This window comes from Dasypus novemcinctus, chromosome 14, assembly GCF_030445035.2.
Source record: "Dasypus novemcinctus isolate mDasNov1 chromosome 14, mDasNov1.1.hap2, whole genome shotgun sequence".
In the NCBI taxonomy this organism is placed as follows: domain Eukaryota; kingdom Metazoa; phylum Chordata; class Mammalia; order Cingulata; family Dasypodidae; genus Dasypus; species Dasypus novemcinctus.
The window spans coordinates 17,270,051-17,282,373 of record NC_080686.1 but is presented as its reverse complement, the minus strand read 5'-3'; the positions used below and the strand labels follow the sequence as shown (position 1 = coordinate 17,282,373).

At 51.6% G+C, this 12,323-nt stretch overlaps 1 protein-coding gene and 1 long non-coding RNA gene across 5 annotated transcripts; both read right to left on the bottom strand.

Moving 5' to 3' along the window:
* Positions 1-203: 203 nt before the first annotated feature.
* On the bottom strand, positions 204-5,148 carry LOC131273246 (uncharacterized). 4 transcript variants are annotated; one of them, XR_011645618.1, is made up of 4 exons: positions 3,275-5,148; positions 1,773-1,878; positions 856-1,547; positions 204-681 (listed from the first exon to the last, which is right to left on the bottom strand). It is a non-coding gene; the product is annotated as an uncharacterized lncRNA (long non-coding RNA). The 4 variants fall into 4 exon arrangements; XR_009180393.2 differs by having other exon boundaries at positions 1,773-5,148; XR_011645619.1 differs by having other exon boundaries at positions 856-1,461; positions 1,773-5,148.
* Positions 5,149-9,677: 4,529 nt separating this feature from the next.
* Positions 9,678-12,083, bottom strand: SOX17 (SRY-box transcription factor 17). Its single transcript, XM_058275537.2, has 2 exons — positions 11,497-12,083; positions 9,678-10,952 (listed from the first exon to the last, which is right to left on the bottom strand). The coding sequence occupies exons 1-2, from the start codon at positions 11,801-11,803 to the stop codon at positions 10,042-10,044; spliced, it is 1,218 nt and encodes a 405-aa protein (XP_058131520.1). The 5' UTR covers positions 11,804-12,083; the 3' UTR covers positions 9,678-10,041.
* Positions 12,084-12,323: the final 240 nt, after the last annotated feature.

The following is a 12,323-nucleotide window of genomic DNA, read 5'->3' as shown; positions in this document are numbered from 1 at the left end:
CTTCCCACCCAGGGCGATGGCAAGACCTGCAGCCAGTGCTTGTGCTAGGTACTTCCAAGCCCTGGATGGACTCCCTTTCATAAACGCTCTGCTCACTCATCTTTCTACCATCACCCATGTGGGGTATGGCCTCTGTTTCCACGACCCATACAGACACATGCTATTGAATGCTGCAGAATATGAAATCTTCACAGGCACAGAAATCTTTTTAAAAGCTTTATTTTCAAATTTACAAAATGCCAATGAATCACTGACTTTAGAAATAGTGACATGAACCATAGAAGATATTCAATAAATGTTAACTGAATGTTTAAAAGTAACTGGAATGAGAGAAAGCTTTTGAAGAAATGAAAGCGCTTTCTCCCACAGTCCATGAATTTTCCACTTTATAAAAATAATCCATTCTTTAGAGGCAGGGGAAAGTTAGAGGGATTGAAGAAGGCCAATTTTAATACGAAGATAGCTGGGCTAAGTGGAGAAATTAAATAAATTTATTTACACATATTTAAGCAGAACACATTTTTGTATGACCTCTTTTGAGATATTAACCGTCGTAAACATTTTTCTCACTAGAACGTTCTTTCCCAAGAAAAAAAGAAACGTCTGGGGGAGCGGGTGTAGCTCAGTGGTTGAGTACCTGCTTCCAATGCAGGAAGTCCAGGTTTCAATCCCCGGTATTACCTGAAAAAAAAAAAAAAAAAGAAATGTCTGGTATGTTGTGACCATTGTAATAATAATACACTGTAAACTCCCAGCGAAACTCACGGAGGACCCAAGGAATGAGATCTAGCCACAGCCAGCACCAGCACCTGGCGCCAGAAGGCCTGGCTCCTTTTTACCACCGAAATATCTCACCTCTGAGGAGCGCGGCGAGAGGCCCAGAGCCGGTGGCTGCTGCTGCTGGGACGCGGAGCCCATCGCGTCCTAGGACGGGGACAGGGCGCGAGGACAGAGCTCTCGCGCCGGGGGCGCACCGGGCGGGGGGACGGCTCCGGAGGCCCGGCTTAGCCCGCCGCCTGCAGCGAGCAGCCTGGACGTGAGCCGAGGCTGGCCGTCGGGAGGGGACGCGCCCGAGCCCCGGCAATCGGGACAGTGGCCAGTCCTTGGTCGCGGGACTGGCCCTGCCTGTGCCGACCTCGCTGCGACCCCAGGCGCTGCCCCGCTCGCCGAGCGCAGGCGTCCGACCACGGGCGGGAAGTCCGCAAAGCCGCGGCCCAAGGCGGGCCAGGCGCCGGGATCACACACTCTCATCCAAACGAAGACACTGCGGGAGTGCACGGGGCTCTGCTAACGGTATTAAAATAAGCCATCGTGCCAGCCCGGGGTCTCGTTCGGCCTCTTACATCTGGGGACGCAGATCGTACCACCTCATCTGAATAGCTTCTTCGAGGCCCTCTCAGCTTGGTGATAGTCGCGTCCTGGAAGTGCCAAGGAGCCATCCTGTCAGGTCGGTCCTTGCCACTGTAAAGCAGGCAACTCACAGACAGCTCTCCAGGACCAAGAACCGCCGATGGAATTTTCCAGGCAACCCTCTGCCGCGGGCGCCCCTGGGACCAGAGGCAGAAAGAACTGGTCTTGCAAAAAGATTGCACTTAGGGGTTGCACAGTTTCTATCCCTTTTTTCCTTAGGTGAAACGGTACCGCATCGAGTCCCCTGCGTGTCAGTGCAGGTACTAGCCATTCACGTGCGCCGAGTTAGCTATTGCCCAAGTGTGGTGGGACCTGAGGGGTTTAGTTGTCCCTGAAAGGATTAATCACAGATACAAACTTACCTGCGCGGGGAGGTGGGTGGAGACGTGGGACGGAACCCGCTGGCAGAAAGAACGGCCACTGTAAATTAGAGATCCCTCGTAGAAATACAGAAAGGCCACGGATATACTGTTAAGTGAAAAAAGCAAACAGGAAAAACGCGATTCCGCCATCGGAAAAAAAAAGGAGAAAATTCTCCATGTCTATATGATTGCAGATGCAGAGAAAATGCGTACAACGGAGCACAGGAAATTTCAAGCCATCATTATCTCTGGGGCTGGGATGACAATGTCGCCATGATGTGCTATTTCAATTTTTATGAAATAATAATTTTAAGTAAAGCATACAGAAGAGAACTGATTTTACAAGGATGTGAAGGAAATTCAGACTGGTTATATTATTGTTTCTTGTAGAAAAACAACCCTTCTAAACCTCAAAGACTCAGGAAGACACAAGGGCGCTAACTGTTCACAACTAGAGGCCACCCTCTCCCGGCTTTTTCAACTTAAACTTGAACAACAACAAAAGAACCCTAGACTGCGGCTGCGGAGGGCGGCGGGCTTCCTTGGAATTCCAGCGCTTTCAACGTCTTTCTGAAAGGTGCCGTTTACTGCCTGGACGGCTCTGTGAAGGCCGCGCTCGCTCCATTTCTGACCTGAAAAATGAAGGAATCAGCCTTCCCCCTTTTATTTTTTTTAACTTGGAATGAGGGCATTCTCGTTTTCTTTTTTTAGAATCTTGCCTGGTTAGGAGGCACCTGAAAAACCCTTCCGAAGACTGCAGTATTTCTTCAACGTTCATGTAAGGAGGCGGTTAACACTTTGGTTTTGCACTCTTTTGTCTTAATTTCCTTACTCTCCCCCAAGATGGTCCTGCATCTGCCAGTCAATTGTCTGGAGGGAAAACTGTATCTGGGAAAGTTACCTGGAGGCAGAACCACGCACCCCCCAAGGCGGATTTCCGGGGAGCCCCGGGTCTCAGGGCGTCCCGGCCTTCCCCGGCCTCGGGTGCGGCCTCGCGCGGGGCAGGGCCCGGGTCCCCGCGCGGGTGCTAACGCTCTGCCCCGCGGCCCTGCCCGGCGGAGCCCGCCGCCTCCTCGCCCTTCACCTTCGGGTTTCCGACCCGACTGGGAGACTTGGCCCCGGAACACAGCGCCCGGCAGCCGGACTGCTCCTGGCGCTCCAGCCCGTGCCCGCGACCACCCGCCGGACACGCCGCCTCCCGCGCCCCGGGGTCGGGGGCAGCGAGGGAGGGAAGGAGATGCTGGCGCTGGGCCGGCGGGGGCGGGGGACGCGACCTGCCCGGGTGTCCCGCCCGGAACCCACCGCTCGCGCTCGTCTGCCCCGGCGCAGCCCGCGCCCTGGGCCAGGCGGAGGCCCCCGGCCGCGGGGCCTTTTCCGCACAGCGCGGCGGGGACCGCAGGCGCCCAGAGCCGCGGCGCGCGGCCGCCTCTTCCCCCCGGCTCCTCTCCAGGGCCGCCGACGGTGACGGAGTTAGATTTTCTCCTGGGCAGAAAATCACAGACCTCGGCGGAAAGGCAGTCCCGGCTCTCCCGACCGGACCTTTTGAAGTCTCGGCGCGCCACGCTGGCTCTGGAACGACAAGCGGAAAGCCCTGGATGGCTCTAACCGTCGAGTCCATTCGGTTTCAGACTCCTGCGCCCGCCGGGCACCGGGGCACCGAGCTTGAGGGCTCGAAACCAGCGGGCGACGCCGCGGTTTCCACGTCTTGGGTACCGGAGTGACCACGGGGTCGGGACCAGCAGGCTGCGGCAGCCCGCGCGCGAAGGCGCCCCTGTCCCCCAGCAGAGCCGCGGATCGACCCCACCGCGCCGGGTTTTTTTGTTGGTTAAACGCCAGACCTATGATCCTTTATCTTATAAGTTAAAGTCAATACAGAGCCTGGTTAAAATGTTTCCCTGATCAAGGGCCGAGCGCCGATTCTGCCCTGAGATGCCGGCGCAGCCGCCGGCTCCCTTTGACCCTTTCTGTGCGTTTTAGGGAGACGACTGAAAATGCGTGTAATAAGAAATGAGCGAACTCGAAGGCACAGGCACGCCGTAAGCAGTCGCAATTGACTGGGACTGAGTTTGAAAATCTGTTGTTTTGTTTTTTGTTTTAAAGGTACTTCTCTTCTGACGCTGATTAAATAGTCCATCTGCTCTATCTGCCCTCCCCCCAAATTCATCAAAAAATATCCAACTTCTCCGAGAACGGAGGAGAGCCGCAGGGTGGGGGCGCGAATATCGTGCCTCCCGCAACCGGGAGTCAAGACCTTCCCCCTCTGTGATGGAACAAGGAAAAGGGTGAGCTTTAAGAGGCCACAGCAGTCAATAGAAGAAAGAGAAAGAGGGACAGAACTACATTCGGAGGATAGCGGAGGGCAGGAAATTCTTAGCTATCGTAGCAGGAAGTCAATGCCTAAAGCTGATAAATCTAGAATTAGCAGCGCAGACATATTAACTACTTCACCTCCATAGAAACAGAACTACTAATATTGATATAGGTAACAAAAAGTACAACAACAACAAAATAAAAAACGAAAACAACAGGGGTTGGCTGGCTGTGGCTCTGTGGCTGGGGAGGGTAAGAACTTCCCAGCCCTCAGTTTATATCCCAAGCCCATCTGTCATTTTAATAAGTTTTCCAAGTTTGTGCATCCTTTAAAGCTTTAAATTACTTTGAAAAGATGAGTGAGAATTACACCTTTCTGTACCCAGAAGCCTTTTAACTGAAACCACCAACCTGATTTTTTATGTTTTATTTCTCCTTCCTGTAATCTCGCTAAGCCTTTCTGTGTTTCATATTCTTGGTGTGTGTATACGTGAAATTCCTACTATTGTTTTCAAGTGTCCAAACAAACAGATTTACTAAAATAAGCAGAAGGATCCACTACATAAGGAACACCTATAAAAGTGTTCCTTCCTTTTCCTAGTGTCTCAGATTTTTTTTTCTCTTTCTCTTTAGCCCATCTGCTAGTGCTCTGGGAAAGTAACTTCTGAGGACTGAGGTATTTAAAAATTCGAGTATCAAAACAAAAACAAAAAAAAACCCTTGAGTATCAAGTTCAGCATTACTTGGAACTGCAGGAAGCCAGAATCAGTTTCTTAATTTGCTGCCCTTCATCATTCCACTCTGCTGATCACTCTCAAGGATTCATTCTATTCAGATCCGAAAAAGGAAAATGATGTGGAAATATAGTTCAGGACCCGAGCAACTATGACCAAAAAGAAGGGCTGAACTGAAAAGCGAATGTTAGGAAAGTTGATAGGTATTCAGTATGCCCAGTGAACTGTCCTTTTCTAAAGACCTTGTGGTTTTCACTCAACATGGGAGTTCAGATGTATTCAAGCAATCCATATGAAGTTCTTCTTCTAGAGACAGTGATTTCTATTCTTATTTTATAATCCAAGAGGCAAAACCATCCAAAATTTAGAGTAAATTACAGATGGTCTGTGCCTCCAGAAAATACGGACAGTCTTGACAAGGCTGTAAAATTCTCCATCCGCTAAGCAAAACACCCAAGGGAGGTGAATCACTGTTATTTTCTCTTTCTCAATGAAAGAGAGAAATAAAATCCCCGAAGTCTGCTGTGATGGACAGGAAGGGAGAGAGAGAGAGGCCCCTCCCTACTACAATCCACTGAGGCAGACGGGTGAGACCTTGATTATTATCCCTGCTTTTTAGGGTCGACTGGAATTTGGGAAAGATGAGCAAATTCTCCACCATCACCAAGCTAAGTGTTTGAGTCAGATCTACCTTCTGACTCAAAATACAAAGGTTTTCTTCTTTTGGAACATTTCCATTTGCATTATTCAGTGGTGCTCTACTCCTTGCTCCAATCACTCTCTGTTAAGTTTCTGTATTCTGACACATTATTCTATTTGCATCTCAAATAGAAAAGAGAGAGACAAGCAGGAACTCCAAAGTTCTCTCTGGAATCCCCAGTGAAAACTGAGATTCCAACTCCCAAGCAATTCAGTGGAGGTTTTCTGAGCACTCACCAGATGGATAAGCAGTGAAAATAGGGCAGCCCCTGCCCAAGGGAGCTCTCCTTCTGGCCAGAAGGAACAGACAACCAGAGTACTGCTCTGTTTACTACATGCCAGCCACGATTCCCCTTTTTCTTAACCCAAAAGAGATGATAAGGGAGAGCACTCACCCAAGAAGACAGGTCTTCAGTCACAATCCTAGAAAACACCGCAGCTACAGTCTGATCTATAGCCATTTACTTATTCTCATCAGAATCTCCAGAGAGTGAGATTTTGCAACATCATTTATTTGAGCAACATCAGTTTTATGAATACCTGTTACGAGGTCAATCTGGGCTAAAGTGGAAACCAATTTCTCAAAGTTGCTATTTTTCCACCAAGCTATGATTGAATAATTCGATTTTGTGTTTTTCAACCCATTGTGTGAACCTGATCTGCAGAGAAATTTTACATTAAAGATCACCATTATTATCAACACGACAACCACTTCTTAAGCATTTGCTGTCTGCCAGGTACGATGCTAAGACATTTGAATTTCCAGTATCTTGATCAAAGCTGAGCCAGATGCTGGTGGGAAGGGTTCAGTGTTTTGTAGGGGAGGGGGGAGATTGGTGCAAATTGATTGTTTATTCACATCAAGCTGGCTTGATGTAGCAGAAGGACCAGAAAACTACTCAGTAGAGGAGAGGGTAGTGAAGACTAAGACGACACAGGCTGGATCCCAGAGCAGAAGAAATGCTGCTCGTTTTGTCGAGGAAGTTGAGCTGAATGTGTTCCCCCTTCTGCCCTGAATGGGCAGTGCGCAGGGAAAGCAACACCATTTTTCTTCGGACGGATATTCTAGACTCAGAAGGAAGCACCTTTTAAGCAGGAAAAAGACATTTTTGCTGAAATAATGGGTGTAAAATACTTCTCCCTGTCCAGTATTGTCCAAACAAATTAGAGGGAAATAGGGGAGGAAGGGAATCTGGGCATCTGTCATGAGACAGGCACAGTTCTGAGTATTAAAAACAAAATGAAATGGGACATACAAAAGGACTAAGATGATGTACTCTGGTTCATAGCATTCCACTCCATCGTTTCTCAATTCCTTTTGCTTGCATGTGGCCTTTCTGGGTTATTGGCACAAATTTAAAGAACAACTCTATCTTTTGCAGGGTGGTTTCAAAGCAAAGGTACGGGCATCTTCTGAGATAAGAACAGTAAGTATGAGGAGCAGGTGTAGCTCAGGGGTTGAGCATCTGCTTCCCATGTATGAAGTCCTGGGTTCAATCCCTGGTACCTCCTTAAAAAATAAAATAAAAAGTAAAAGTACTTTCATTGTGATGTCTCTTCTTAACTGCTTGTATAGTACAAGTAACTTAAATGTTTATAACTTTATGAGACCCACCCTGGCAGTTTCAATAGAGATGTAGTCAGTGTCCTCATGAGAAAGAAAATACACTCTTTCTGGTTGTTCTGGGTACCTCGAGGTGTGCAGATTCTACCCTGGTTTGAGTCAGGAAGGCTCGCCCCATGAAAGGGGAGGCTACTGTTTACCATTTGATGATGCCATCGATTCATCTGCTGGCACCCCAAAGCTCTTGCTGATTTTGCCACCAGACCCTATGTTGTTGTTATAAACTTGAGACAGGGTTTAAGGCTATACAACTCTTTCAGTAATTTGTTGCTGTACAACAAACCATCCCAAAACTTAAGAGTATTACAAAGCAGCTCCTCCCACCCCCAACCCTTTTTTTAAAAATCTCACCCACCTGTGGACTACCTGAGCTCATCTGGGCACTTATTCTGCGGACCTCTCTTGAGTTCCAATCAGATGGAGGTATGGGCTAGAATTATCTGGCAGAAAGGTTGAGCCCTCTTCCTGTCCAAGGAGTCTCAGGACCACTCCTCCCCACCATGTGGTAACTGGGCTTTTTACATAGTAGTAGGTCAAGGCTGTCAAGAGCGCAAGGAGAGAATCTACCAAGCCCTTTTGGTCCTGGAACTGGTACATGAGCCCTCCTGCTGCATTTTACTGGGTTAAAGTGAGTAGCAAGATCAAGTCAGATTAAAATATTAAGTGTAGGTGCATGGCTCCTGGAGAGGGGATTCCTAGCTTTCTTCAGACTGTCTAAGATGAATACAAACGAGCAAGACATCTCAGGGTGCTTAGAGCTCACAAGAGATGCCCTAGATTCTTCTCTCCCGACATACCTCTTTAGTGTCTCAGAATAAGAGGACGGAGAAAGTAATGCATCCTTTCTGTATTTGTTTCCAAAGTAAATAGGCAAAAATTTGCGATGAATTTACTATTTTTTAAAAAGCAGAACACTAGCTGGTAACCGTGGCCACATCATCTGAGCCAATTTTAGGAAAGAAAATGAATGGCCTTGATGACCTTTACTTCCCAAATTATTTGGAAGGACACATACGACTTGCCTCATCAGCTCTTCCAACTTTCCCACATGCACCTGGTATGTTAAACATGTACCTTAACAGGACTTTTGTCTCTGTCCCTTGAACACATTACTCTTTCTTCCTTTCTCTTTTCCTGTCTATTTTCTCCCCTGATAACTTTTTAAGAGGTAGCAGTCAAGAGCGCAATAGCATCTCTTTAGGTAGGCACTAAAATTCCTAGTGTAAACTGACATGGACTATGGGGATTGACTACGGACTGCAGAGTGAGGCTTTTGTATCTACTGCGAACCCTTGGGAAACCCAGGTGAGGGGCTGGGGCTGCAGGTAGAAGAGAAAGGACATGGAGAGGGATAGAGGTAAACTACTTGGATTAGATAGTAGTGATAATCCTGGAGTGAACTTTCTAATTTCAGTTTTTAAGGTAGCTGCTGTAGCATCTGAACTAAATAGACTTGACTTTCCTCACTGAAACCTTACATCCCTTACAACTCCCAGCATCTAGCAATGTCTTCTAAAAATCATATACCCTGCCATTTCTCAAGAGGAACGCAAATATTTCAGCTCAGATATCGCTCAAGATAAATACTTGAACTTTCCTACCCTCCCCCTTTTCTTGATAGCACTGCTCCCACTGCACAAAGTAAACAGTGAATAAGCATACTGCAAGAACTCAAAACTCAATGTCAAACTCACCCCATATATTAAGTAGGTATGTGTGGGGGGACTTGGTGCCTTCTTTCCCCACCTGTAAAATGGGAGATAAGTGCACCTATGCTTTGCAGGGTTGTAGGGCTCAAACTCTACACAGAAGAATAGGAGGAACCATTTTGGGTCATTACTAAGTCACCTGTAACCACTTATGTCTCAGCCTGCAAAATTGCATTGGAAAAAAAACCCAGCCATTAGGGCACTGCTGCAAACTATGCAAGAATCTCTGGACTTCCCTAAAGTTTAAGGACTCAGGTGTCAGGAAATGTATGTTAACTCAGCAGTTAACATACAATAGCAAAATAGAATATTGGTATCAGGTAACCCATGCAAGTTTTGTTAGTTCCACAGCTCTTATGTTTAAAGGCAAATTCAAATGTTGAGAATGGATGTTGGGTAGAATCACACACAACCGAAAAAAAAAATGTCCCAAAGGCCGGCTTAGAAAGGTCAGAAGACCATGATTCAACAACTAGGAAACCAAAATTACACGGCCATTCCATCCCCCTTTGGTAAAAGTGATATACTAGAATTGAAAATACTAAGAGGGTTAAGATTAGCCTTTTTTTTTTTTTAACAGAGTAAGAACACTTGAAATTTCAAGTACGCTCAGTCCATGAGGCTAGTTTTCCTAACAATTCCCTAAACTTGTATATCCTAATATTCATTGTTAGGGCTTGTCCTTGAAGTTATTTCAAGTCTACCATTGTAAGAGAATTTCACATTAACTACTAAATGTCGCCATGAGAAGTATTTTTAACTTTAATATTTAACACCTCCATCCTTAATGTTTAACTCATCCATCGATGAGACCAGTGTAACACAGGCAGAAGTGTGAATCTAGATTTTATTTTTTAAAAGATTAAAACAAAACCACGACAACATGTTCTTTGATCGATGAATTTCCGGGAAGAGCAAGTTATTCTAGGGCACATTCAAAGCTGGTAAACTTGAAATTGGAAAAGGAGGGCTTTGGCATCGCATTTGGTGGCAAATGTCTGAACTAATCTCAAAAGGCAACCTCACATGTTTCCCCCCAACTGTTCACGGGGGGCAGACAAAATAAATTACCATAAATTATATGCCAAGGCAACTTAAACAAAACAAAACATGAGGCTATTTCCTTAGCTCCTCCAGGAAGTGTGTAACACTGTTGGGGCTTCTGGCCGGCAGGCTGGGCGGATCCTGGCCTGTCAAACGTCGGGATAGTTGCAGTAATATACCGCAGAGCTGGCGTCGGACACCACCGAGGAAATGGCCCCGTGGCCGTCGGGGAGACTGACGCTGGAGTCGTGTCCCTGATAAGGGAGCCCCATCTCGGGCTTGCACACGAAGTGCAGATACTGTTCAAATTCCGTGCGGTCCACCTCCCCGAGGAGCTCGGCGGGCTGGCTGGGGTCGGCGTCCCGGCAGGGCAGCCCCTCGGGTGGGGGCGACGGCTGGCCCGGGCCGGGAGGATGCTGCTGCTGCATCGGGAAGCCGCGCGCGCCGCCGGGCACCGGCGAGCCCACCGCCCCATAGTACATGTGCAGAGCGTTGGGCGGCGCCAGGAGGCTCGACAGCGCGGGGCCCGCGGGTTCCGGGCCGAGCCGGGAATGCATGGGGCCCGCGGGCGGCTCGGGCGGCCCCGCGTAGTCCGAGGCCTGCGGGTAGGGGTAGGCGCCGGGCGCCGGGCAGTCCGCGGGGAGCGGGGCGGCGAAGAAGGCCGGGTCCGGCTCCACGCCGTCCAGCGGGGACGTGTCGGGCGTGGGCAGCAGGTAGCCGTCGAGCGGGGCCGCGCCCAGGCCCTGACAGTCGCGGTAGTGGCCGCCCAGGTGCGGGGCGGGCAAGAGCGGCGGGCCCGGCGGGAAGGCCTGCTCCGGGAAGGGGAGGCCCAGGCCGTCGAGGCCCGCGCGGCCGCCCTCGGGGCCCAGCGCGGCGGCCGGCGGCTCGGCGAGGCCGTGCAGGAAGCCTCCCTCCACCCTCTTGAGCCGCTTCACCTGCTTGCGACGCCGCGGCCGGTACTTGTAGTTGGGGTGATCCTGCATGTGTTGCACGCGCAGCCGTTCCGCCTCCTCCACGAAGGGCCGCTTCTCCGCCAGCGTCAGCGCCTTCCACGACTTGCCTACGGGCGGGAGACGCGAAAGGGCGCGGGGTGACCGGGCGCGCTCGGCTCCAGGCCTCGGGTCCTTCCTCCCGGGCACAGACACGCTAAGGAGAGGAAGCCTGGGACTCGGCCTGCGAGGGGTCACTGCGGTTGGAAACTGCCCAGGTTCTCGAACGACCCCCCCCCCCCTTCCCCGCTTTCCCCCCGGATGCGGCTTTGCGGCTCGCGCGTTCAAGGGACTGACCACGACACCCAGCCGAGGAAAGGCACGCGGGGCTGATCCAAGTCACGGCCAGGGAGGGTCCGCGCGCTGTTTAACCCGTGCCCCCGGCCAACCCAGTAACTGGGTACCAAGGCCCGTGGCCAAAAGCCCGTTTGGGAAGTTAGGGGAGCGGGGAAGGGAACGGAGACCCCGGGCAAGGTCGTGGCCGAGGCACCCCGCGCTCTAGCGAACTCTGACTTCAAACGTTAGAAACGCAGGACCCGCAAAAACCTCCTTTAAAACCTGGAGGAAGGGGGTCTGGGGCGCACTTGACCGCGCGGGTCGCGGGCTCGGACTTACCCAGCATCTTGCTCAGCTCGGCGTTGTGCAGGTCCGGGTTCTGCTGCGCCAGCCGCTTGCGCTCGTCCTTCGCCCACACCATGAAGGCGTTCATGGGCCGCCGGATGCGAGACTCGCCCTTGGCTCGGCCCGAGGCCCCGGCCTGCGCGCCGCTCCCCGCCGCCGCCTCGCCCTTCACCTTCACGTCCCCGAGGGGACTCAGCGAGTCGGCCCAGGGGCAGGGGCCCAGCCCGGCCATCACCGCGGGCAGCGCGCTGCGGGCCTGGCTCTGGTCGTCACTGGCGTAGCCGGCATCCGGGCTGCTCATGGCGCTCCAGCCCGGCCCCGCGCCCCGCAGCCCCCCGCCGGACACACCGCGTCTCCCGACCCGGAGCGTGGGAAGCGAGGGAGGGACACGGCAGGGCCCCGGCAGACGGAGAGCGCGAGCTGAGTCGGCCTCTGGCCGCGACCGCGCAGCCGCGTTCCGGTCCCTTCGAGGCGCACCGCCGAGCCCGCGCCCCAGCTGGCCCACTGACAGCGCTCGCGCCCCCGACCGCGGGGCCTTTTCTGCACAGACGTGGCCAATGGAGCGGCGGGGGAGGGCCGGAGCGCCGGCCTCAGCCCACGCCCAGCCGGAGTCCCGAGTCCCGGTCCCACCTCGCGCCCGCCCCTTTCCCCTCCCCCGGCCCCGCGCTCCGGGGCTACACCTGCCTGCGGGAGAACGGACTGGAGCCGGACTCTGGCGCCAAATCTTCCAGGCCCGGGATCGGGGGACTCCTGGAAAAGCTTCAGGGGGTACTGAATGTCCCACAGGATGCAGGGTACTTGCCCACGGTGGTTCTGATTGA

What these genes read in the sequence shown, in the direction of transcription:
- SOX17 (XM_058275537.2), bottom strand. Translation starts at nt 11,803, where the DNA reads ATGAGCAGCCCGGATGCCGGCTACGCCAGTGACGACCAGAGCCAGGCC. An exon ending in CGAGCTGAGCAAGATGCTGG is followed by an intron (nt 10,953 to 11,496) that starts GTAAGTCCGAGC and finishes TCCCGCCCGTAG; the next exon opens with GCAAGTCGTGGAAGGCGCTG.